This window comes from Coccinella septempunctata, chromosome 4 (assembly GCF_907165205.1).
Source record: "Coccinella septempunctata chromosome 4, icCocSept1.1, whole genome shotgun sequence".
Classification (NCBI taxonomy): Eukaryota; Metazoa; Arthropoda; class Insecta; order Coleoptera; family Coccinellidae; genus Coccinella; species Coccinella septempunctata.
This window is the reverse complement of record NC_058192.1, coordinates 13627489-13654769: the sequence shown is the minus strand read 5'-3', so window position 1 is coordinate 13654769 and position 27281 is coordinate 13627489. Positions and strand designations below refer to the sequence as shown.

The 27281-nt window shown below is 36.3% G+C and overlaps 1 protein-coding gene across 1 annotated transcript in view; it reads right to left on the bottom strand.

Annotated features, from left to right (window-relative positions):
• Window positions 1-27281, bottom strand: part of LOC123311131 (putative dipeptidase CPSG_01350) — a 249916-nt gene that overhangs the window by 61531 nt on the left and 161104 nt on the right. The window contains exon 5 of the mRNA XM_044894921.1: window positions 14469-14794. Within this exon, the coding sequence (XP_044750856.1) occupies window positions 14469-14794 (326 nt within the window). The remainder of the gene's footprint in view (window positions 1-14468; window positions 14795-27281) is intronic.

Here is a 27281-nt window from a genome sequence, read left to right as displayed (position 1 = left end):
AAATAGTTTTTCTATCTTCTGTAATTAAAACAATGGATAGATAGGTTTATTGAAAACGGCCGTTAATCCTTGACGTTTAAAGCATAGGGTACTCTAACGATTTGTCAAAATCAGCTGATTGTTCGTTACCGTGGGGCACACAAAGCTTTTTATTATCACTATAAAGAGGCATTTCTGAGAAAGTTATAGTGTTATCACTCTAATCTAACGTCAGGAAGAACATTTTTTCCAAAAACATGCACAAAACACAATACTCGAACAAAACAGCATGCGAATCAATGGAGGGAAAAGCTTGTGTGCCCCACGGCAACGAACGCTTAGCTGATTTTGACAAATCGTTAGAGTTCCCTATACTTTATTTATAAGTAAAATTATAAGGGGAGAGTTTGGCTTGGTTGTGATTTATTGTTTTTTTGTGTTGGGTGGAGTAAATTTTTGTTATGGTTTGTTTGAATGTTTTTTCTGTTTGGAATAATTGTTTATATGTGAATACCCACTATCTTGGGCGTATGCCCGTTTTTATTTCAGTGTAAAATAAATAAATGAACATAAGATAGAATACTGAGAAATTAACACAGCCAAGTGCATATTCATTATAGTTCTCCAATTGAAAAGACAAGCAAGTAAATGTTCAATAAGAAACGTACTTTAATGGAAAGAACTATAGTTGCATTTGAGGATACTAGAATAATGCAACAAATTTACAGATTATTATGAATTAAATAGATTGCCTGTAATATACACGGTGTGAATGAATAGTTGCAATTGAGGCGTGATTCTTTGTCAAAAATGGTGTTTCCCTATAATGTCGACATGATAGCAGTCTACAAGGTAAATTTAAGATCGAAGATAATAATACCAGCCTATACGCCGGAGGCAGAAGTCTGTTGCTTTAGCAACGTGCTTGAGAGAACCATTATGAAATTATTGAGTATTTGTCAATATTCGAGGGTTATTCGTTAAAAATACGTTTACAATAGGAAGCCATGTTCTAGAAGTCCTCATTATAGACCGACAGAAGGATCAGAGGAAAAAAAGTATTAGTTTAATTGTGACCAATTTCAATTAACTTTGTTAGATTTTAGATGACTAGTAGGTACTTTCTGCAAATTTAATTTCGGATCGCTACACAAAGCAAAGCTCGACATAGAACCACTGACTCTAATCTGTTTCCATTTTTCCATTCACAACAAACAATTCAGTACGATGCGACCAAGTCAACTGCATTAAATAAAAAATGTTTCCATCTCTGAAATGCAGCAGTATTAATTGATATGGAATGAATTATTAGAGCAGCAGTTGTTCTGGGACACATGTGGAATTTGCCTTTTTGGCGAATGTTCCATTTTATGTTATGCATGAATAATTGTAACAGTTTTCTGCTGAATACTGAAAAACGTACCATAGTGATTTTGATTGGTTCGTTTATACTGGTTGATGGGTCAGTTATTTGTGAATGAATGACCACGTTTATATGAGGATATTGACGAAAGCAACAGTGGATTCAACCAGACTCATTTTAATTGTGTTTAACTACCTATCCGAAATGAGTGTTCCTCAAAGATCCAATGAAATGATTTCATTCCGAAATTTTTTAGAATTACAAGTAAATTAATAAATAAATCTAGAATAAAGGATCAAATAAATAAGTTAAATAAATGTGGAGTTTAAACTTACTCTTAGGGACTATTTGTCCTTTTATATGGGTTAATCCGGTAGAAAATTTGAGAAAAGGATATTAGAACACGATGATAAAAACTTGTGTTGAGAATTTTAAAATAATGAACAGAAATTGTTTATACTCCACGCTTCGTGATTGAAATGTGTAATCGAGAATAAATATTTCAATGGAACAAAAAAATCTGAAACGGCTTTATTAAATACTGATCCCATTTTATGGCACAAAATATGTAATTGAAAATTTAATAAAGCTTTCTCATTGCTGAACGGGGTAGTGGGAATTGTGAATAATTCAGCGGACAACAAAAACGTACTCTTTACATTCCATTCGGAATATGGAACGCAGACAAGATTATTACGACATTATTCCATAGTTTTGAAGCGAATTATTGCCAGACTTGGATATTTGGACTCGGGAGGTTGCCGCAGATGTAATTCATTCAATTTGGCAAGATTGTGAATTTGAAACTACGTTTTTGATTACATACAGGGTGACAATTCAAAAACTTGCCAGGTTAATTATGTCGCGACAAGGACGTTTTCAGAGAAAATGCCGGAACAGGTCAATTTTTAAAGGGAGGGGGACATATTTTGAGCAAAATTGTGAGCTGAAATATCCTCAAACGTAGGTGTAGGGGCTATCCGGCATTTTCTCTGAAAACATCCTTGTCGAGACATAATTGGGCTGTCAAGTTTACAAATTGTCAGCCCCTGTAACTACTTCAAGGACTCAACAAAAATTTGCAAACCATTGTATTTAGGTAGAGGGTCAAGTGATCTTTAAATTGAGGTATAGCCCACCTCCTATTCCCTATTGAGAATTTAGGGGTGATAGTTCCTACACCTAGGGTTGGGGAGATTTCGGCTTACAATTCTGCTCAAAATATATCCCTCTATGAATACAAATTGACCGTTTCCGGCATTTTCTCTGAAATCATCCTTGTCGTGACATAATTGAAATGGCAAATTTTCAAATTGTCACCGCGTATATCAAGCTTTTGTCGAACATTTCAGGCAGTAGAGATCTAATGTCAGGATGTCAACAGATGTATAGCTAGCGGAAAAGTATCATTTTCTGGAACTACTAGAAAATAGCTGAATACCTAATGCCAATAACGCTTTACTTCACTAACTATTCCTCCCCATTCAAGAATTGTTGACACCTCCGGTGGTTGAGGAATATCGAATTAAAGTCAAATGCTACTAACAAATGAAGGGAAACAATCGGAAGGCTTTGAATTGCTGAAAGAAGTGCAGTTCACTCTTTGCCAGAGGAGGATCTGATTTTACGACCGAATACTCATGCATGAGGTCAAATGTAAAGATAATTAGTTTGACCAGTGCTAGACGCTAGCCTCAAAATAATCTTCTGAAGGCGGTTATTCTTTCACCCGAAGGACTGATCCCAATTCTTGTATATGAAATATCTATATAGACGTACTAGGCAAGGAGTGCAGAGGCTAGCCTCTAACCAGTCTGAACATATACTGCTGCGTGTTAGCGCCTTTAGTGTTCAATATTTTCGCCATAGCTGTCTCGATAATTGTTGACTTGAGTATGCCTGTAAGAGGTGTTGGAATAAGATTCGATGGAGGTCTATTTAACCTGAAGCGCCTCAGAGCAAAAACCCGTTCAAAGTTTATCACGGAACTTCAATATGCAGACGACTGCGTACTTATAGCTAGCAGTCCAGAGGATCTATAGATAATGCTGGAAACCTATACACATATATACGAAGCTTTAGGCCTTAGACTCAATATTGACAAAACCAAAATCCTGGTAAGTTCGCCAGAAAGCCTTCAAACATATATCAGCCTGGAGAATGAAACTCTAGAACAGGTTGAGCAGTTCAAAAACTTGGGAAGCTTCATAAATACTTGGGCTAACCTAGACACGGAAATACACAACCGTATCAATTCGGCATCACGGGAATTCTGGAAGCTAAAGGTTAGAGTGTTTCAAAATCACGACCTCAATCTGAAGACCAAGACAGATGTTTACAAAGCAGTCGTCCTCCCAACGCTTCTTTACGGAAGAGAAAGCTGGACGCCTTACAGGCGACATATTAAACAGCTTGAATAAACGCAACAACGACATCTAGACAGATAATGCACATTAGAAGGTTCCACAAAGTTTCGAATGCAGAAGTTTTGCAACGCGCGAGTTGTACAACAATTGAGACTCAAGTAACGAGGGCCGACTCAGATGGGGCGCCCACATTCTGAAGATGCAAGACACAAGACACCCCAAAATAGATCTGTATGGCGAATTCACAGAGGGAGCCCAAAAACCAGGAGGCCAGTATAAGTGGTTTAAGGATATAATAATAATAATAATAATAATAATAATAATAAGGACGACTTGAAACTCTACGCTCCCTCCAGGACCGCACTACAGCAACTATTGAATATCGTTTCCGACTACACCTCTGCAATGGGAATGTCGTTTGGTTTGGACAAGTGTGCTGTCTTTCATCTCCGCAGGGGCAGGGTTGATGATCCAGGAGAAGATATCCAACTGGAAGATGGAATGACTTTTCGACGTCTGGAAGAGGGAGAAACTTACAAGTTTCTCGGGATGAAACAGAGGGGAGTACTGGAGACAACCCAGATAAAGGACGCCTTATCAGCCAGCTACAAGAAGAAGCTGAGAGACATCTGGAAATCACAGCTGTCAGGAAAGAACAAAGTATCAGCTACAAATATGCTAGCCATCCCGATACTTACCTACTCTTTCGGGGTGGTAAATTGGACGGTGAACGAACTCCTCGATCTTGATAGGTCAACAAGAAAAACGATGAACATGAATCGTAGCCTTCACCCAAATAGCTCGATTCAGAGGATATATCTTCCCCGAAGCCAGGGGGGTAGAGGATTGCAATGTTTGGAATATCAACACTATCAACAAACATTGGAAACAGCAGTAAGGGTCCTAAGAAGTGAAGATCCGCTTCTGAAGTTTGTAGCTCAGCATGAACTCGCGAACCACGGAGCCTTCCTATTCCGAGCTGGACAGAGAGCCTTGGAGAAGCTCGGTATAACCGGCGTGTCGATCGATCCTGAGCGTGCTGGAGCACCGATCACTCAAGCGGACCAAAGAAGGCTAGCAAGACTGATCCGGAAGTCTCAGTCGAATACATTACTCGAACATCATATGAGTAAGAGCCTGCACTCCATATTTTTCAGGAGTTTAAAAGACCAAGATCTGTCGGAAGAATTGTCTTTCGCCTTTCTAAAGTCGGCTAGCCTTAAGTCAGAGACGGAGGGATTTGTGATGGCTTGTCAGGATGGAGTAATAAATACCAGATGGTATAAAAAGAACATCATGAAAATGGACACCCCAACAACGTGCAGAGCGTGCCATAGTCAACAAGAAACGATTATGCACATTCTTTCCGCCTGCAGAGTCCATGCTCCATCGGGGTATATAGAGAGACACAACGCGGCACTCCGAGTTCTCTACTTCCATCTGAGGGCAGCATATGAGATAGACAAAGAACCGGTGCTACCATATGTGCCTCTGGAGATTGAAGCGGTAGTCCAGAACGAGAAAGCTCGAATATACTGGAACTATCCTGTCCCAACAACACGGCAGATCAATGCAATAAAGCCAGACATACTTCTTTTGGACAAAGAGCTGAAGGAATTGTTCGTCGTGGAATTCTCATCCCCTGCAGAAAACAACATGGTGATGAAGGAAGAGCAGAAAAGACAAAAATACAAAGATCTTGTTTTCGAGCTTGGAACTATGTACCCGGGTCATAAAGTCAAGATGGTTGTACTGATCATAGGATGTCTCGGAGGAATGAGAGCCAACTTCGTGGAAGAATTGAAGATTATTCCGGCCTGCAGATCTAGGGCCGAGATACTAGCGCACAGAATGCAGAAGGCGGTGTTGCTTGGGTCACTGCATATCATCAGATCCCATGAACTCTAGATGCCACTTGCAGCTCATCTCTTTTGTTAAGGGACGCTGCAAGGGCTGGACGAAGAACTTCTCCGTGGAATGTGTGAGGGGTTTTTAGTGAGTAGCCAAACAAGATCTCGGAGTCTCACACTACCTAGAGTGCGGACCCTCTGGGTGCCCATAAAGGGTTTTCCCCTCACACGAAGGAAAAAAAAAAAAAAAAAAAAAAAAAAAAATAATAATAACTTTATTTACCCAACAGGAAAATTCCCAGTGACAGGGTAACAAATTACATAAACTCAAAGAAAAATACATGTGAATTCCCCATAAGCAAAACGAGATGAAATGGCAAGCACCTATATACAATAATTTATCCGAGAAAAAAAAAGCACAAAACTATAATAGATTAATTTTAACTTTATTAGCACAATCACAAAGCCGATATACTGGTGCCCGCTGGAGAATGTTGGTCCGAGGCGTGGGCAGACTAAACATCGGAGAACCCCTGGCAGCCATTCTTGGGACGTGGATGTTTACCCGAGAGAGAAGGAATGGGCAGTCAATCTTTCCACTTAAGAGTTTTTGGGCGAATCTCGCACACTGCTGAACCTGACGTTCAATTAAGGTTGAAAGCCTCAGCTCCCTCGCTATGCTTGAAAGATCAGCACCACGCTCAGGATAAATGCCTGTCTTCCTATATTCGACATATTTCAGGAACTTCCTATGAATCCGCTCAATGGATGTAAGATGCGTGGCATAAATTGGGAACCAAATTATGTTAGCGTATTCCAACCTACTGAGAACAAGTGAGAAGTAAACACTTCTGAGAGCAGACAGATCGTCGAGCTCACGGAAGCTCCTGAACAGGAAACCCAAAGATCTACAAGCAGATGCACACAGATCTTCAACATGTGGAACAAAAATACATCAATCCCTGAAATCCGTTAATGCCAATCATAACTGGGAACAACTAGCGTTGGACAGGTCACAGTGGAGGTCTTTGGTACACAGTTATAATGGAGACTCGAGAAGTATACACCGGCGGCCAGATCTGGTTGGTGACTATCCATGCCCTGAGTGTGGAAGGATCTGCAGGTCACGGTTGGGTCTCTTCAGTCACAGGAGGGCATACAGTCGCAATTAGCCCTAGGAAATTACAAGTCTGTTAGCACTTTTTTTTGTCTTTTTGTAGATTTATTCTCGGTAACGGGATATAGCAATGAATGAATGAATGAGCTACAACATCTATCAGTCTTGCAGCGGAGGGGCAATCAAGATTGCAAATCGCAGAATCAACAGATAAGTATAACGTTAGATGCTGCGCAATCAATGGAACGTTTCATAAATTCCATTCCCTATCGCATAAATCGTCCAACAACAGGCCGTGAGAACGCGCCAAGAAGTGAACAATACCATATTTCACTGAAGCACAATGTATTTACACGGAATGCCATCATTTCAGATAGCAAACAAGATACAAGATAATGCATGTTGTATGGTACGAACGTTTGAGTTGCATCCCGAAACGGGACTATTTATCAAGGAAGACGTGTGCCCGCTGCTGAGGCCGTGGAGGCTTGTCACTGGTGGAGGAAATACAATTACTGTAATAGATGAAACCATGAGGTATCCGTCAGGCATTGCAGAGGAGCGGGGATTCTAAATGGCGGATGTTTTGAGTGCAATTGCTCGGAATGGAAAATGGCTCGTGAAGAAAATTGAATTACCGTGGAGGTTGGCGAGGTGAAAGACGAACAGGAGCCTTGCATTGATATTGGTGACATCCATGAATGATTTATTTGTAGAAAAAACAATATAGGCGATATGTGAGCTTATTTCACCAACACCATGATGTTACTACAGTTAAAAATGTCTATCTAATAGGTAGGCATGAATTTTTTTTGTACAATTAAAACTGCTCGAAAGTTGCCTTCCCAGAGAACGACACAGTGACTCATTTCTGCCTATAGAAATTCGGGAAATAGGTTGTTTTTGAACTGTCCGTAAGTATCGTATTGGTTTCTCGTATAACTTAATATTTCAATTTATTTATATTTACAGGGTGTCTTTAAACGAATGCAAAGGGCTTAGAGAGATTATTCCTCGACGAAAATAAGCAGGGGTAGTTTTTTTTTCGAAATCAACCTCCTTCCAAGATACAGCCTGTAGAAGGCGATGACGAGTTGACAGTTTTAATTTTTTTACGGGTTCTAAAAAACACTTACGGCCGGTTTCATAATCAAACCTAAAATCCCTTTAATTTTAAAGCTTCCTTTAACCCTAATTACGTCCGGTTTCATAATCAAATTTAAAGTCACTTCAAGCTTAAAGCTTCCTTTACTGTCATTTTTACTATAGGGTTACGGCCGGTTTCATAATCAAACCTAAAGTCGCTTTAATTCTAAAGCTTCCTTTAACCCTACTAAAAATGACAGTAACGGCCGGTTTCATAATCAAACCTAAAGTCCCTTTAATTTTAAAGCTTCCTTTAACCCTACTAAAAATGACAGTAAAGGAAGCTTTATGCTTAAAGTGACTTTAAATTTTATTATGAAACTGGACGTAAAGGAAGCTTTAATGTTAAAGCGGCTTTAGCTTTGATTATGAAACCGGCCGTAACCCTATAGTAAAAATGACAGTAAAGGAAGCTTTAAGCTAAAGTCACTTTAAGCTTAAAGCTTCCCTTACTGTCATTTTTACGTCCAGTTTCATAATCAAATTTAAAGTCACTTTAAGCTTAAAACTTCCTTTACTGTCATTTTTAGTAGGGTTAAAGGAAGCTTTAAAATAAAAGCAACTTTAGGTTTGATTATGAAACCGGCCGTTAGTAGGGTTAAAGGAAGCTTTAAAATCAAAGGTACTTTAGGTTTGATTATGAAACCGGCCGAAAAAATGAAAGTAAAGGAAGCTTTAGGCTTAAAGTGACGTTAAATTCGATTATGAAACTGGACGTAAGTCATAAATCTATACATAATATGAAGCACTAAGTATATGCTACTCATACAATTTTTTCAGGTATCATAACTTTATTATTAGGGTTTTCCTTTGAATATTGTTTTCGTGGGATAGGTTTTGGAAAAATAAAATTCTCTTATGGTCCCCCATTCAATTCTGGAGAAAGAAAGGCTCTTGCAAAATTTCCATACAGTCGATACTTTTCTCGAAATCATTGTTCATTCCATTTCATCGTATACTAAGTGTTCTACAGGGTGTTTCATTGGTAAATGAACATACAGTAACCTGAGCTAGAGCTACCCTAGGCGAGTCCAAAAGACCCATATATGATAGGTCTAATCAATTCCATAGCCGAGATACAGGGTGCTTCATATGTATTAATGCACTTAAAAAATTTGAATTTCTCATAACTTTTGAACCAACCAGTATAGTCGGTTGATATTTGGAATATATGATTATTCACTTGCACAGGTCGATAGATTCACATTTAAATTTCCAAAAAATTCCAGGTCCGTTATTGAAAAATATGGGACAACTTCCAAGCTGGGATTCGATGGAGATATTTGAAAAGAACAGAAAATTTTCAATGAGATTCAGTAGATTTCACTGTCCTGCTCGTCATTTTGCTCAAAGGAAACTCCAGGAAAGCGAAGTGAGAAATGTTTTCTCTGCTTATTTTGGTTACAAATCTTTCATATTATAAGGGGTTGTTATTTTCTATCCCTAATAATAAAGTTAAGAGATCTGAAAAAATTGTGTGAGTAACATCTACTTAGTGCTTCATATTATGTTTATTTTCATGACTCAGTGTGGTTTAGAACCCGTATAAAAAATTAAACACTGTCAACTCGTCATCGCTTTCCAAATACTGTATCTTCGAAGGGAGGTCGATTTCGAAAAATTTTTTAGGAACTACCCCTGTTTATTTTCACCGAGGAATCATATCTCTAAGTCATTCGCATTTGTTTTCAGACACCCTGTATAGATATTGAACGTTATGAAGGGGTTTGTTCTTAACTTATTAATACCTATGATTGACATTATTCGATATAGATTAATCCAACCCTCTTTCTCTGAATATCATATTATGTCATTGCAGTATGAGTAAAGTTTACCAGGTCGATATAGAGCAGATGGGCATTATAATGGGCCATTTACACAATTAATGATAATCATGAATATACCACGATATTAGGGGCCATATTAAGCTAATTAATGAGTAATGATTAATTCCATTAAAGTCTAGCCTATATTGGAATCGTGTAAATAGAGTCTCTTGCTTTTCATTATCTTGCATACAAATACATCTCTGCGCCTAAAAGCAAAGTATTTATAAAATAATTCATATTATATTTCAAAAGTTTTATATTTATGATCTTCCTCACAGAAAAACATGCAGCATTAAACTTCCGAATTTAAAAACATTGTTGAAACACTCCTTATGAGGAATATATTATATTCCATTATCTCATCTCAGCCAAATAAACAATACCTTACTCTCTCGTTTCCTTTAGCTCGTCTCGAAAAATTCCATTCTTCCTGCTGTTCCACGTTCAATTCAATTCCCTCACAGACGTAGACAGATTTATCGTAGGGACGTTTCTTTCAGGAGACCGAACAGCAGCAGGAATTAACCCGATAAAGGTATGAAATATGACTTGTGCATTTCGCGAAACAATATTCTGCCTTTGAAGTATATCAGCACGTAGGGCAGCAAGATTTCCACCTCTCGACCGTATTTCTGACCTACTACGACGGACAGAGATGAAATATACGCCGAAAAAGAAGCTTCAGCTTTTTTGTACCTCACTGCTGAGTCGTGAGATTTCAACAGAATTCAACTAGGAATTCCCCCAGAGGTAAGGTTGAAAAATGATGGCAGTTGTGTATCATTGTTCTTCTAAGATACCTCGTTTTGATGTTTCGGTTACAAGAAAATGTTATGGGATCGTTGAGTAGGCTATGGACTTTTGAAGGTCGATATTGTGCGATATTCTTTGCTTTTGCTGGACCATTTTCCAGGTAAACTGTCAAGTTAGCGTACTGGATTGTTGTTGTATTGAATGGTGAATTCTCCTCAATTTGGGTTATCACAGCATATTAAAGTTTCAACTGAATAATTATGAGTTTCATTCATGAATTTTTCAAATGCACCGCGAAAACAATTCAAAATCATTCGTCAAATATGAGGTTTTAAACTTTAAATTGCTTCGTTTCTAGTTTACGATTTGGCAACAGCGCCGACTAGAAAATAAAAAAAACAATGGCTCATTTATAAAATAACAGCTGTTGATTTGCAGCCATTATAAGGCGCGTACTCACTGGCGAGCCTCAACAGCAACCGGCCATAAAAGTCCCATAAAATTTTACGACCTTCCTCGTTTGTCGCAGACTTCATAGACAGCCATCCTTGTCTATCTCATCAAGATAGTGCATTTGTTGTCTTTTATTATCAACGCATATCTCAGTCGATGTTGCCAACTTTTGCATTAGAAACGAAACGCTAAATTTTTAATACCCATTTTTAGTTTTCATTTTTAAGTAATTAAAATATTTTTTTTTTGGGGAACGGTTGGAATGGTTATTTCAAAATGTGACGTGTCAAAGATATTTCATAAAAAATACATCATTTTTGTCAGAAGATAACTTGGACCCCGTAGAGTACCTCTACCAAAAATTATACCTGTATATAGGGGAAATTGTCTAGGACAGCCTGTCAGAATAGTAAAAACAAAAGATCATTGTACATACTCGAATGAGTCAGATTAAGATAAATATATGTGGTTGATTATATGTTGAATAGTACCTATACATTCTCTCAATCTGACAATTTAACCGTTACGAAACTATGTGGGAGGGCGAAAAAGTTCTCGAGCTCGATGGCTTATTCTTATTTTGAAGCGAATAATTTAAGAATAACGGAAAAAATATAATGTGACAGTTTCATCAAGCCAAAACAAAGAAAATTGGCCATAAAGGCCACAAAAACCAGTTTTTTTTTTAATTATTTCCTCTCCTGAACTCCAAATCGTTTTTGCATTCATCATTAAAATTGTAGAGCATAAAATTTTCTAAAAATTTCGTCCGAAGCAATTTTTTCTGGGTTTCAGAGATATATGGCGATGAATACCTACTGGGATTCCGCATTGACCTTGCCCTTTTGCATGTATGGCTAAGCTCCTCGCCCTCATCACCCCGTAGCTAGAAAACGGTTGAGAGTAGGTAAAATTGCTTCAGACAAAAGTTGAATAGAATTTTATTATCTATAACTTTCATCATGAATGCAAAAACGATTAGAGGTACAGGAGGGGATATATTTAAGAAATATGCATTTTTATCATCTTCCAACTGTCAAATTAAGAAAACTCCCCCTGATTAGTGTCAAATTAATAGGTCAACAAACCCTCAAAAGCAGAGGGCCTTAATCGTAATCGATTGGATTCAACTGAAAAATTGCACGGGTTTCAGCATGGTTCGACGCCATCATAATCCTATCGCTTCCGCGGGCATCTTCAGACAATCCGACGTAACGTCCTAGATACTGTCATAATGCGGCGCTTCGTTATTGTTACCGATCTTGTCGACTCCTGCAGGACGACGGCATCTGATGAGTGATAGAAGAATCGGAAATGAAAACCGAATCCTGCAGCGTCACCGCTTGTTAGTGCAAGAAAAATAGATAAGGTGCTCGCTGATGTGTGTGACAGTTCGTTTCACGCTGGAGTTGGGTTTTTTTTTCAGGAAGTTTCGCTCGGTATCACGATGTTTTCCCAGCTGTCTGTCCGGAATCCCGTTTCCGAGTTTTACGAGTTTTATAACGAATGTACTGACATCAAAGGACTTTCGGTCTCGACGACTGATTAATTCGGAGCGAAATTTGATAAGGAAATGGTTGCACGATGGTTTTGGTTGACTTCAAGGAAATTTTCCTGAAAAAAGGATTTCAGGATAAAAGCACACTGTATTATCACACGAACCAATGAAAAACAGCAATCTTTAATTGGGAATTTTTCTTGTACTATTGAGTAAGTATGCATTTCTACACTCCAATAGTAAATAAGATTCTACTTCACTAGAAAATGAGAACAATTTTCTGACTGTATTTCTTCCTTGTCAAGTTTGTGTTTTAATGAGCACAATTTTTCTTGGTAGGTATTGTTATGGTTTGAGTTTTCCCAATATAATATTGTTTTGTTTAGTTTGTCCAATGAGTATTAGGAATTAGAAGAAATTTATAAGAAATTTATTCATCATAGATGCTATGTTAGGAAATTTTGGGATGGCATAGAGATAAAAAAAATAGAGAATTGTCAGTCAGAATATTTTTTAGAAAAGTCACTTATTTTAGTTGAGAATTAAATATTTTCGATAAGTTAAGATTCCTTTGATTTGAATATCAAGTTTATGTATAATATAAAATAAAGGTATATTAAACGGATCGTAACAGTATCTTCCGAAAATGACATCATACACAGGGTCATTATTTCTTAATCCCACCCAAAATTATATATAGAACTTCTCAAGATATTTTTGAGAAATTCATATTCGGTGATTTATTAGGGATGTTGCGAAAATCTTGATATTTTCGTTTTTGTTAGAACACAGAAAAATTGATCTTAAGATCAAAGACCCTTCATGTCCTGGTGTTTGTTAATGCGTCTCAGAAATGCTTTATGCATTACTCTCCTAGTTTCATCAGGAGGAAGAGATATGCAAAGTTTTTAATTACCGGTAGATTCGGGTGACTTGGGACAGTCCTGTAACTTGGGACAATTACCCCCCTTGCAGATTTCTTTGTTTCCTACCATTTGTGAGTGAAGGGACAAACTTATAAGATTGTGTAGAGTCTTTTCGGTTAGTTTAACAATTAATTCCTGTTGAGTTTGCCGTGACCAGAGCGGTTAAATTGACAGGAAAAATTAACGAACTCAGGAGAGTAAAAGTGCGTTTTTTTATGGCTCTTATACTTTCTAGTGTCCTGTACATGTGTTTCACTTTGTGCATGTGTATTTTTTTTTTTGGATACGTGGGATATTAGATATGTCATGAAACGAGGTTGTTTACAGATCAAACGGCAACACGGATCTCATTCATTTATTTTTTTGTTTCATGGGGTGACTTGTGACAATGCCGAATAGATACAAGCGGCGCATTGGCAGCAGGAAATATGCCGATTTTTGGAAGGAGATATTATTATTTACGTTATTTTCACATAGAAATCACCAAAGAATGAAAGAAATCAGAGTTCTCTTGTTTTGTTTTTTTACATTTGAGTTGCAATATATTTACTTTCGCTGTAATAGGGGTTTATCATTGAATTTCCTTACCGAATTTCAACTATATAATCACAATTTCTAATTTTTCAAAACTAAACACCGTCCCAAATCACCTATTTCATTTGAGAGTTGAGAAATCAATGGATTTTAACTTGTGTCCCAAGCCTCCCAACTCGGTGGGTGACTTGGGACAGGTATATTTTATTTTTTTTTAATTTTTTTTCAAATTCTGAAGCATGGTATATATCCTAATCAATAGTCTGAGTCATTTAACATATTTAGGCTGAAGGACCTCAGGTCGATGGCCAATTGCTTATATGCTTATATTTGCAATAAACGACTGTTACTACTACTACTACTAACATATTTGAACCTCTTTCTCACATGAAAATAGGTCACCGTTTTCGAAGTATGACACGTTTAATTTCAAAATCGTCAGAAGTCAACCGAATCTACGGAATTGAATTAATTTAAGAAGAGTTTATTCATAAAATTCAAAACAAACCTTAACGTATTTCTGACGTTGTATGTAGTCCTTTTTAACTGTGTCTGAGAGTGGTTTGACTTGCAAATGCAATATGATCGAAGGCATGTGCATATGTATTCAAAAGCGGTCCCTGAAAATAAAAATCAAGTTCATGCCTAACTAACCTGAGCTGCAACTCTGCCCTGCTCCAATCTGAGTAGATCTGTGTGACTCCAAGAGCTCGTCGACCAAGGCGAGACATGTCGAAGATCCTCATTGAACTTGAAATTTTTCAGTTTGTTGTGCAGGAACTTACGAATATTCCAGGGAAGGTCATTATGACCGTCTATCAGAGGCACTTCCTGTAAAAGTCTGGTCGCGAACTCCAGACGCTCATCGTATGAGGCACTTGAGCTTATTTTTAAGGCTATGGGCACACCAACACCAGCCGCCGCTGCGAATAGTAGAACTATGATTATGATGTACCAGTGGCGGGTCGACATCTCAATTTCTGAAAGGAAAAACATGTGTGTAATTCTCCAAATGGTCTATGAACTCTGTACTGAATCAGAATTTACATGATTTCAATATCCACTTCTCATTGGTTTTACTTTCATCTTATAGATAACCGGCATCCAAGCGCTATGTACCACATGTATCTCTTCTCTATTGTTTTTATGTCCATTCTTAAGGCATATTCCGCGTTTCATTTAGTCGACACTATCAGACAGATAACAACATATTCTCGAGAAGAGCAAATTATTTCTAGAATGATTTTTCATTTCACTAGATACACATGCTTTTTAATAGTCGAAAAAATGTGAAAATTGATGTTTTATTTCATTTCCATAGTATGTATCTACATTCTAAAATCAAATGAACTTGAGACGATGAGAAACTTTTTTGGTCAGTACAAGATGATTGAGAAACGATTGATATGTTGCCTCTACAAAAATTGTTCATTTTGTTTTCTATCTCGTAGAATAAAATAAAATCACTGGGGTAGCACCCTAATTTATGAGGGATTAAACTGTTATTTTCTTTCATAAACAAGCCGGTCGTTGGAATGTTCAGAAGAGAAAAGAGGAATAATAATCGTTGGCTTCGCAACAGATCGTATAGAAAATGAAATGTGGGGACTCCAGGAAAGTCTGGTCTAGATTGAATGTGATTCGACTGGGTGTTTTCATCTAAAGTTCAGGAGTTATTTGAAAAGGTAGAGGAATAACTCAGGTTTCCACGATTCTCGTGGTGTTTTTTTGTGCTAGTTCATTCCCACCCCTAAAGTTGGTCATATCTTCTTATTTGTGAAGGAATATGATACATTCATAGAAACTTCATGAGGGTTGATTGGAAACGTCTTCATTCATTTTCGATCTGCTTCATTCGAATCCCAAATGCATGGAGTTATGCTGAGAAGTGAAGATGGGGCATAATAGTTTCATTTCATTTTCTCTCATTATTATATGATGAGTAATAGAGTCATTCGGGGCAACTGTGCGCACTTTTGCCTTTCAAGCCATACCCTGTTTCAAATGTTGAAGCTAGGAAAATTAAAACCTATTCATAAGATAGAGAATTTTCTAATCTATAAGAAAACATCAAAAAGCAAACAAGCAAAAACGTTTTCTTGCCGCAAAAAAGAATTTAATAGAGAAAGTCGGAGTGCGTTCACATGCCCCGCATTGCGGGTAAGTGTGCGCACTCTCACGGGGTAAGTGAACGCAGTGCTTAGTGAACCACACAATCAAAACAAATTACAAAATAATGTCATCAAAATGTTACAATATTAGAGAAATGCTGTTTATTGTCAATACAGAAGCGCCTTTTTACAAGCAGTGCATTATTGTTCGTGCCACAATTCAAGGTGAACACAACACTTGATACATTCCCATGTTGGTGGCTCTTCATATTTTTCTGAACAAATAGGACAATATTGATCGAGTCTTAACCAAGAAAATCAACAATGTCATAATTTATTCCTCACTGAACTAATGCCCATATAATGAATCTATGCGCACACTTACCCGCGCACACTTTCCCCAGTAAGCCAAAATTTGAATTGACATTCTTATAGAGTTGAGCAGCTAAGAGAACCTAAAATTTTTTATTATATATTCAGATTAATATGCCCATGATCGAATAATATATTGTTTAACACTGAGGGACTCGGAACTTGGACCTGGCAGAATGTGCAGAGATGCTAAAAATTAACAAGAAAACTAGTGAATTTGCTTGATTGCAAATAAAAAGTTAAAGGAACGTGGTACGGCGCACTCTTATGAAAAACTAATATGGCAATTCTGCGCCCTTGCTTCACCCAAATGAACCCTTCTTTCATACATTGCATAGTCGAGATATACGCACTGCGCACACTTACCCACTGCGCTCAGTTACCCCGAATGACTCTACTGTTTAATTGCCACGTAAAACTTCAGATATTATTTGAGCTCCAGTATGATTATGAGAAGTTAAAACATTTCATCTCGTTATTTTTAACCAAGTTGTGTGTTCGATTGCTCATAGCTGAGAAACTTTGGAAAAAAACCACTTCAAGATGAGTTAACCAAGGTATTTGATCATGCACCAACATTAGCATTTTTAAATTGATTCATGGACTCGTTTCTTAACTGTAAGTTTTCTCATTCATCGAAAATGTTCATGATTGTTGGTAATGACACTGGTGAAATGAAAATTGTGTTTCAGAACAATCTTTATTGATAGGAAATTCATGGAAATCAAAAACAACTATTCTCAGTGAATTGGAAACGGTGATTAAAATTGGTTATGACATAGAATCAATCTTCTCAAAAGGAATATTCTTCACAACCATATATTTTATGATGAATATATTCAAATTGAAACCTAAATGAGATGGTAAAGATGGTTAATCTACCCAGGTATCTATATTTGAACTCACAGGAATATTAATTCTTATTTACAACTGAAGCTACACAAACATTAGTTTGATTGATATTTCATTTCTTAGAAGAAGAAAGTGCAGAAAAATTAATTCTCTAACATTCAAAACAATTAAGGCATGAAGAAATATAATCACTTCAGTGAAATCGTTGCAATAAACACCATGAAAATTACTTCTGGTTGACAAGCAGTTATGACTCCAGTGTTTTCAGATTTTCCTATTGTCTTAGGCCGTACTGTTACAGGTTTTTTCGTTGTTGTATCTGGCGGAGGAGGAGATGAAGGAATGCTTTCAGGATCAGTGGTTGTTTCTTCAGTATTATTTTTTTCATCAGTAGCATCAGTAGCCGGTGAAGAATCCTCGGTACCGTCAATTTCTGCATCTTGATCTGACGGCGACTTAGGAACGCACTTATCTTCGCTACAATCGACGCAATAAAATTCTACATTTGCATCAGCCGCCTTAGCGGCATCACCATTGCTGTCGCATTCTTCCTTGATACCACAACCGATAGTATCTTTTTGGGGTATACCTCCCCTCAGTTCAACGTATCTCACACACACCTTGCCTTCTGAGCATTCTTCGATATCTTCTCCAGGATTTGTATGATCAAAGTTTTCGTTTTTGAAACAGTTCAGTGATCTCACCACCAAACAATTTGACAAACAAAATACTAAAAGGATATACTTCTTCATCAGTTTTTCTTCCAAAAAGAAGCTACTTTCGCATGAGTAATGAATGTTTCATTTTTGACAGTTGTCAACCATAAAGTTTTATCTGTCTGTGTCCGGATAATTGGCCATTTTATATTACAAAAAGAAGATGTAATAGACATCTTCGGTCAAAATTAAAGATGTATAACACAAACAATAACTGTTTTTTAATTGGAAAGTTTATATCAAGAATGAAAAACTAACAATTACGATTTTCATGCATAGGTTCACGAAATGAACATCATGACAACGAAAAGCACTATCGACTCCCAACTTTGCCTTTTTTTTCGGCTGTTCAGTTGTAGGTTCTTCGATTGGATCGTCCCGATCGTCAAAGGTAGTAGTTTCTTCAGTCGAAAAATCTTGAGTAGAACTCGAAATCGTAGACGAGTCCTCAGTTTCACCATTTGTTGAAGATTTTGGAACACATTTATCTGTGTCGCAGTGATAACAACTAAATTCTATAGCAGCATCACCTACTTTTCTTTCTTCTCCATGTTTGTTACATTCATCCACTTTGTCACATTTAACACTATCTGTTGTCGTGGTGTTATCCTTCACTTCGATGTATCTTACACAAATTTCTGTTTCTCCACATTCTTCCAGTGACTCCTCTGGATTTTCCTGATCGAAGTTTTCGCTCTTGTAGCAGATCAGTGAGTCAACTTGGGGTGAGAGGAAGAGAAATATACCTTGCGAAATGAGTAGACTGAAGAACATTTGTCTCTCGAAGTTCATAGTCATTTTTGAGATGATACGTCATTTTTGACGACCGAAGTGAAGTCATGTGAATTTCCTCGATAAGGAGGACATCATCATAGACTTATTAATATCATATTTCAATTTCCAATACACTAATGCAGTTGTCAGTGATTTAGTAAACCTTTAAAATGATTTTGATGCTTCATTCAATTACCTTTACACAAATTAAAAATTTCCATGAAAAGTGAGTAAGTCAGGTTTGTACAAAGATAATCTTTATAACAGGTTTGTATGGTGTATTTACTTCCAGGCACGAGTTCAGGATCTTATCGATAATGCGACCAATAGTCTTGCCATAATTCATGCTTGAAAAAGATTGTTTGTATGAATATGTAGAACCAAAAATGGAGAGAATAGTATTTCATCATTTTCTGTTTTTAAATTTCTAAAGAAAGCTTTGGATTCTAGAGGTAGAATTGTGATACCAATTAAAATTGGTCCTTCTTCAAACAAAATTGAAAGGATGATTGAGTCCTTGACTAAAAATAGTGCGATACTTTCTGATATGTATATATTTTTGAGTACAGCTCCCAAGATGGCACTTGAAAAGCAATTTTCAATGATGATGAGATGAAAATTAAAAATTTCTTCTGAGGTGTCTTCTTTAGGGGGCTGCTTAGAAGCAGGGGCTGCTAAAAAAATATATGAAAGACCCACACTTTTTTATAAGGAATTTCTTTTTTTAATTTTTACGCAGCTATCATTCACACCTTGTATTCTGTATTTTCATACACGATCCTTTCAAGTATGGTGTACCGAACGAACTGAATCTAATTTCATGGCGGATTCTTATCGCCGCTCTCACCTGTAAGGAAGCTTTTCATTCTTCAACCTCTTACACAACAAACCCCTCTTCAGCTTTATAGGGACATAAAAATCGACAGGGCCATATTTCTAGACCTGCAATCCTAATGAAATATTTTATGTTTTAAGTCTGTGAAATGGCCTGACGAAGGTTACTGCGAAAGAAGTTAGACCTCATAAAATACACAAATGCCTTTATTACACTCCAGGGCAGTTCGGAGACTGTAGTTTCTCCACTACGAACGGCTAATATTGAAGTCGATTGTGACTATAAAGCGTAAGAAGTTGCTGCACTAAATTAATTACCGAGGCACTGACTTATGAATATGGAACTCGCGATTTCGGATTTTAGGGGCACTGAGCATGAACGTGTCACCTACTTCCGCTAGCTGGGCTAAGATGTATACGAATCTTGAAGGTGCGGGTGGAATGAGATTATGCTGGAGCTACTTGCGGTAATCCAGGGCTGTTGACAAGATTTTATCTTGTTCTCCAAGCAAACAACATTTGGCGTTGTTTCATAAGGAAATATTGGTGCAGTAGTTTTGGGTTTATTATTCATAATAATGAACTTTTGGGATAGAACAAGAAAAAGAATGGCCCTGCTCCGATACTTTTACATAGGGAGGAGAGTTATAAAGCCCCTTTATTTGGTAAGTTATATTTGAAAATTATTTTGACATAGAATATGTAGGAATTCAACTCGTTTGAAAGAATTTCCCTTCATTACCGGTAAATTCGGGTGACTTGGAACAGTCGTGTAACTTGGGACAATTACCCCCCTTGCAGATTTCTTTATTTGTTACCATTTATGAGTGAATGGACAAACCTATAAGATTGTGTAGCGTCTTTTCGGTTAGTTTAACAATTAATTCCTATTGCGTTTGCGGTGACCAGAGCGTTTGAATTGGCAGGAAAAATTAACGAATTCAGGAGAGTAAAGGCGCGTTTTTTATGGCCCTTATACTTTCTAGTGTACATGTGTTTCAGTTTGTGCATGTGTAATTTTTTTTTCTGGATACGTGGGATATTTGGATATTAGATATGTCATGAAACAAGGTTGTTTGCAAATCAAACGGCAACACGGATCTCATTCATTTATTTTGTTGTTTCATAGGGTGACTTGGGACAATGCCGAATAGATACAAGCGGTGCATTGGCAGCAGGAAATATGCCGATTTTCCGCAGGATATTATTATTTACGTTATTTCCACAAAGAAATCACCAAAGAATGAAAGAAATCAAAGTTCCCTTGTTTTGTTTAGTTTTTTTTACATTTGAGTTGCAAAATATTTACTTTCGCTGTAGTAGGGGTTTATCATTTAATTTCCTTACCGAATTTCAACTATATAATCACAAATTCTAATTTTTCGGAACTATACATCATCCCAAGTCACCTGTGTCATTTGAGAGTTGAGAAATCAATAGATTTCATGTCTCAAGCCTCCCAAATCGGTGGGTGACTTGGGACAAGTATAGGGGAAAGTGGGGGAATTGGGAACACTTAATTTCAAGCGCTAAAAAATTATACAAAAAATCAATAAAAATATAAAAGTTCCATTAAAAAATGAACTCTGCTCATTTATGTACTCATCGGAAACAAAAAAGTATAAAAAATCAACGTTTCCTTAAAAATATCAACGAAAACAAAAAATACTATCGTTTCCATTTACCCGACAACCTATGGGGTAATTGTGAACAGTCCCGGGGCAAATAAAAATGAAATGGGATAATTAGAAATGGCACATATCACAAAAGTATCAAGTATCCACTGCTTGTTTCTCTCAGTTGCAGCTCAGCTTAATGTAAGCTTTTCGTTTCTTGAATATTCGAACCCACAGCGGGGATATTCACTTTTATATTTCGTTTCGGTCTTCTTTTAATGATTTCTTGGTATCTAGATACAACACATTTCAACGTTAAAATATTTTTGAACTATCAACCAGAGCAGCACAAAAGTGATTGGAAACGAAAGGGATATAAGGGGCGTTCCCAATTACCCACCTGATATCGTTTCTAATTACCCCAAGTTATCAAAAGAATTAAAAATGGCTGGCATTCAATTATCCATTTTCTTTCAACTTCAAATCATTTAGGTTTAGAAAACACATAGTACCAGTATGGAATCAACAGAATATGGCACATCTAAACTTCAAAATAAGATAGTTACATCTGTTATAACACACGAAAAAATTATAGTTGAAATGCGAAAACAATTCTTCGACTCGCAGTTACAAGAAATATGCAACGTATCGTCGCAAATTTTGACATAAGCCCTGAGAATCGCTAGATGAATCCGTTGAAAATGTTGAAGGCAGGGTCGCACATGAGGAAGTATTTTTTATCTAGCTGTTCCCAATTACCCGCCGTTCACAATTACCCCACTCTCCCCTATTCTATTTTTTTCAAAATTTATATCCGAATTCTGAATCATCGTATATATCCTAATTAATAGTATGAGTCATTAAGCATATTCAAAACTCTATTTCAGATAAAAATAGGTCACTGTTTTGAAAATATGACAAGTTGAATTCAACAATCGTCCCAAGTCATCCGAATCTACGGTAGTGGGCAAGATTATTGTCTGGGCACGCAGTTAGCATAACATAAAATAGTGTTTAAGTATAAAGGTGATTTTTGGGCTCTTCAGTTATATTTTCTGAGAAATATACCTGTAGTGGTATTAGCATTCAGGACACTAAGGGAAAAAATCAAGGGTTCTCTTATTGAGTCAACAATGCAGAAAGCTATCAAAACAATAAACCTCCTGTATGAACCGAATCCTTATTGGTCAATTTTCTTTCTCAATATGACGTAACATAAAATATTTCATATTTTCTTTATGTCACTTCATAATCTAGAATTTTCTATAATTTTAAAGAATCAGTACCTCCAACGGCTGATTGATCACATCTCTTGTTATGAGGATTATGAAAACAAATCAGTGTAGTCTTGTGTTACCATGAGAATATTCATTTTATTTCCATAATATTGCAAGTGATCATAAAAATTTTTATTGATTTCTTAGAAAATTTCAGAAACAAGAAGGGTGGAGCTCCAATCATAATTCAAAATTTACATATTCTGAAACCCAAATTCAAGAGGTTTTCACTATCAGAAATGTTATTCCAAGACGATGTGATGTTAAATTTAGTTTAAGTTTATTCACGAATCTCAATCATTCAGTATTAAACCACCCAGAGCAACATTAATGCTCGTTGCTTCAATTCACTTCGTGTTAAATGAACCTTCCAGTGCGACTGAAGCGCCGAAAACACCAAAATTGGGTCACGATGCTCTCGATGACCCATTGAGCATTCATCCGCATCGAGCGGTTGACATCAGAGATACGCCGATCGAAAACTTTCCCTATTTTCCGTCGAAAAAAAAAATCCAAAGAAGAAATTCATCAATCTCAACGTTCACCGAGACTCCGCATGTATATTCGATGCATCAGAACTTTTCACGTGTAAAGGTGGATATGATTTATTTCATGCGTGTTCGTATTTTATTTTCACGTGAAATATGCGAAAAGTTTGACGGGATGGACGGAATTGAAGGAAGTTATACCTATTAATATTCGTTTGGGCGTTCATACGTATGCGCGACAAATACGGATATATGATCTCGGTATCGGATTTTTTCTGGGTGTAGGAGGGTGAATCTCTGATAATACCGTATTGGGGTCTATGGGTCATCAATCGGTCAGATGGTCGTTTGACGAGTCGCATATGTGCCGAAAATTTTATGTGTTTTCCTAACGGATATATTTTATTTGTAGTTTTCTCTGAGACTTTGTCGAGATTATCCTTTGTGAATGTTTTCGATTGAATATTCAAAGCATTGAAAATTAATTACGTTGGTAGTTCCCTAAGACTTTATCCAAATCATCTCTTGCGAATGTTCTCAATTGAATATTCGAAGAATTGAAAATTTATTAAGTTTGTTTACTTTCAACCTTACAATTTGGAAAATGTTGATGAAATGAATAGGAGAACTAATTTTTGATCAAAAATAAACTCATTTCATTGTAGTTCTTGTGTCTCTCAGATATATCGTTTGAATCTAGCTTTGAAAATACGACCCTTTTTCTCGTGACTATTAACAAAAGAAGGATAACTCTGCAGAACTGCAACCAAATACTAAGAAAAACTAACGACGCCACTCACAATTCCAAGCAATTTCCTGATTTTGACCGATGGGGTACATCAGCACATCAGTTGGAGACTGAGTTTCTAATTCAGTTTAATTTGTCTGAACTAGAGTGGAGTAGAAGGCACTCTAATAGAATTTCGACTTTCGGCAGCAGCTCTTGAAAAATTGATTCCACAATATCGCATTATCTAAAATCGTCGGATGCAAAATGGCGAATGCGTTGGTTACGCCACAGCAATTTATTGTGTTCTCCTGATTTTAGGCCACATTATACACTATACACAATGTGAGTGAAAAGTTGTGAAAAAATCTGTGGGGTGTTTCTTTATCACAAAGGAATGTGGGTCTTTCATATAACTTGTTTTTGACATGCCTCTGCTTAGGTAAGCCCCGAAACATGGCAGTTGAAGAGAAATTTTAATTTTTTTCCCAGAAACCAGAAAACTGACAGAAATGAAATTGAACAGACATTCTATGGGAGAGAAAAAGAAATCAAACAAATTTGGTGATGTTTTCCCATCATCATGATATGGGCATGATATTCGCCCACTAGGTAAATTTAAGTTCGAATATAATTCCAGCCTGTACAACTCACGCTACGTACATGTTGATATATTTTTTTCTCAAGAACCGTTAATTTTAGCAGGGAATTACATGAGACCTTATTTATTCACAATGAATCAAGCTATCAAAAATAAATTTGTGAATGGTATATGAATAAGGAAAAAGTTTCACGAGAAACTAATTTTAAGGTTGGCTTTTCTACCCCTTGAAATTATGCGTGAAAACTACTCCTGTCAGTTTTCTGGTTTCTGGTTTTTCTGGTACAACTACAGGAATAAAAGAATGGAATTATACGTTCTTTCATCTTTCACCAATATTGCTACTCTACGAAAAGGCATGTAATTTTCAATTTTGAATGAAGGAAACGAGGATGTGTGAGGCATGAAACAGTATCGAGAAACTTATGCGGAATACGCATAAACTTGGTACAGGAAGCGCTACTTTCCCCAGTGCTGAGGACACAACGCTTGATGGGCTCGAACTTAAGTCCTTAATGGACGTAGCCTGCATAAGCCGTTATGTGATGAGTGCTTAGTCCAAATGATGACAGCTTCTTATGGTGGTGCGTTCAGAATATGGTTATGAGAGAAAAGGAACTGAATTTACGATTTCCTAGGCGTTTGTCTCCGAAAAGCCGAGAATATGGTGAAGGATCAGTTTTCATCGTATTGTTTTGAGGTAGTTTGATTATAAAATTTGTATATAATCAGAAAAGTCACTGAAACACTTCCATATTTGTTGTGTTTCATTCTTTTACTTATACAAGTGATTGACTCATGTGCCTTTTTAAATATTAGTCTTGAAATGATTTAAAATACTCCTAGTTTTTATTCTACATATATATAAAATTCATGAATGATATAAAAATTGGAGATTAGATTCAGCTAAATTATAGTAACTAATAAAGTAATGTTACTGAGATGCGACGATATTCCATATCTGTATGTAAGCATGAATTTTGTTCCCTTTTTGTAGGTTGTCATGTTCGAATGAGTTTTGGCAATATATATGGATTATTCGGAGGGTAATATATACATTGGTGCAGAGAACAAAATAATATTCAACTATCCAACAGTAATTGTTTTAAAATGCTCTTTATTTCCATTGAAAGCATTTGAGCATAATATCCAATGCATTTTATTAAATAATTCCTCAATTACTATTCAATTTCACCTCTATTCGATTATCATCGATACTTTTACTGTTAATTGTTTTTTCCCAATTCTGACTGGATAGCTGACGATATTTCCATGTTCATTCATATCGGATTTTGAGTGGTTGAAAAACAATAAATATCAGAAACACTTCGAGCAACAGATTTTTTCATTCGAAGATGAATATATAATCTCCGACGATTTAGTAGAAAAGCAATATTTACTTATTTGGCAATCTTAAATGATGTTTCTGAAATAGAAATAGGATCTTCAGTAGTGGTAAATTGACCATTCATTAGGACGATCAAAGAAAATTCAAAAGAAAACATGGAAAGTCAATTTTGTTCCTACTTAGTCCGAAGGAATTTTCAAGGGACAAAAATATGAGAGAGTCATTCTTTTGATTTGAGAAACTATGTGAACACCCCTATCCCGTACATGTGATTTTTTTAAACCATCCTTTGATTTCTCAGAAGACACATCAAATTCAGATCACGACATTTTCTCTGAGACTTCCATACGTAACTTAGCTTTTCTAGGTGGGACATATTACTCGATTAAAATATACAAAAAGCAATTAACTTATTTACATCAATGACATTTCATCAATTGATCTTGCAATATTCTTATATTCAAATTTCTGTTGGTGCTTTGAAAATCTTTCACGTATCTTGCACCAATTATTAGATACGTCATCATTTTAATGGTTTTTCTCATATATTCCCCATTATTCGATGAAAGTTTTGATGGCCACTGTTACGAGAACACATTCAAGCTTCCAAGAGAATTAAATGTTCGAATGAAACCAAACTGGTTAGATCGCCCATGAAGACAAGGACGCGACGGAATGTCCTTTTTCACAAGTGAAATATCACGGAAAGGAAATTTACGACTGCTTCTTGGCAGCCCTTTCGAATTGTGCGGAGAACGAAGTCTCCATAAAGATACAATTTTTCTTATTTCATGCCGCTATCATTTCCGATATTTTTCTGAATTAAATGGTCGTTTAACGCAGATATGGGACTATATACATCTCTCATTCTACACTGCTTCAACAAAAAAGTGGTGAGAAGTGGATCTGAGGGATGAAGATTTGTACAATTTCATATAGTATCCAAATTGTTGTGAAACATAGCAATAGAAAAATAGATAGATAGATAGATAGATAGATAAATATCTTTATTTCAAAGTATGTACAACATAGAGTGAAATAGTGTCAGGAAAATATACATTTACAATTAACTACCCATTGATGAACTACTAAACCTAAAATCAAAATACTCTGACAATGAGTATGGTTCTAAATCTATTAACATCTCCTTTACTTTTTTCTTGAAGGATCTTACATTATTTATAACTCTTAAACTAATTGGTAAATGATTATATATCTTTATACAATTATAAGATGGATGTTTTTCACTTAAGCTCAATCTATGCTTTGGATAATGTAAGTCCATAGTTCTTGTTTGATAATTATGAACTGTTGTGTGCTGTAACATTGTTTCCTTGTTCTTGAAAAAAAATATCATGCATTCAAATAAGTAAATACCATACAGAGTTAAAATTTTATGTTTCCTAAATGTTCCCCTACATGTTTCTAAAAACTTTAATCCAAATAATATTCTTATAATTCTTTTTTGTATAATAAAAATGTCATTCACTGTTGAACTAGTTCCCCAAAATAAAATGCCATATCTCAAAAGTGATTCAAAATTTGCAAAATAAACCACTTTAATACAATGCTCACTTAGATAGTTACGGAGAGACCTTATTCCATACCCTACTTTACTCAATTTCATCGACAAATATTCTATGTGAGATGTCCACTTCAAAAATTTATCTATATATAATAGATTCGCAAAAATTTGGTTGAATCTTCTAGTTTAATGTTATTTCCATCCAAGTTGATGGACTCTTCATTAG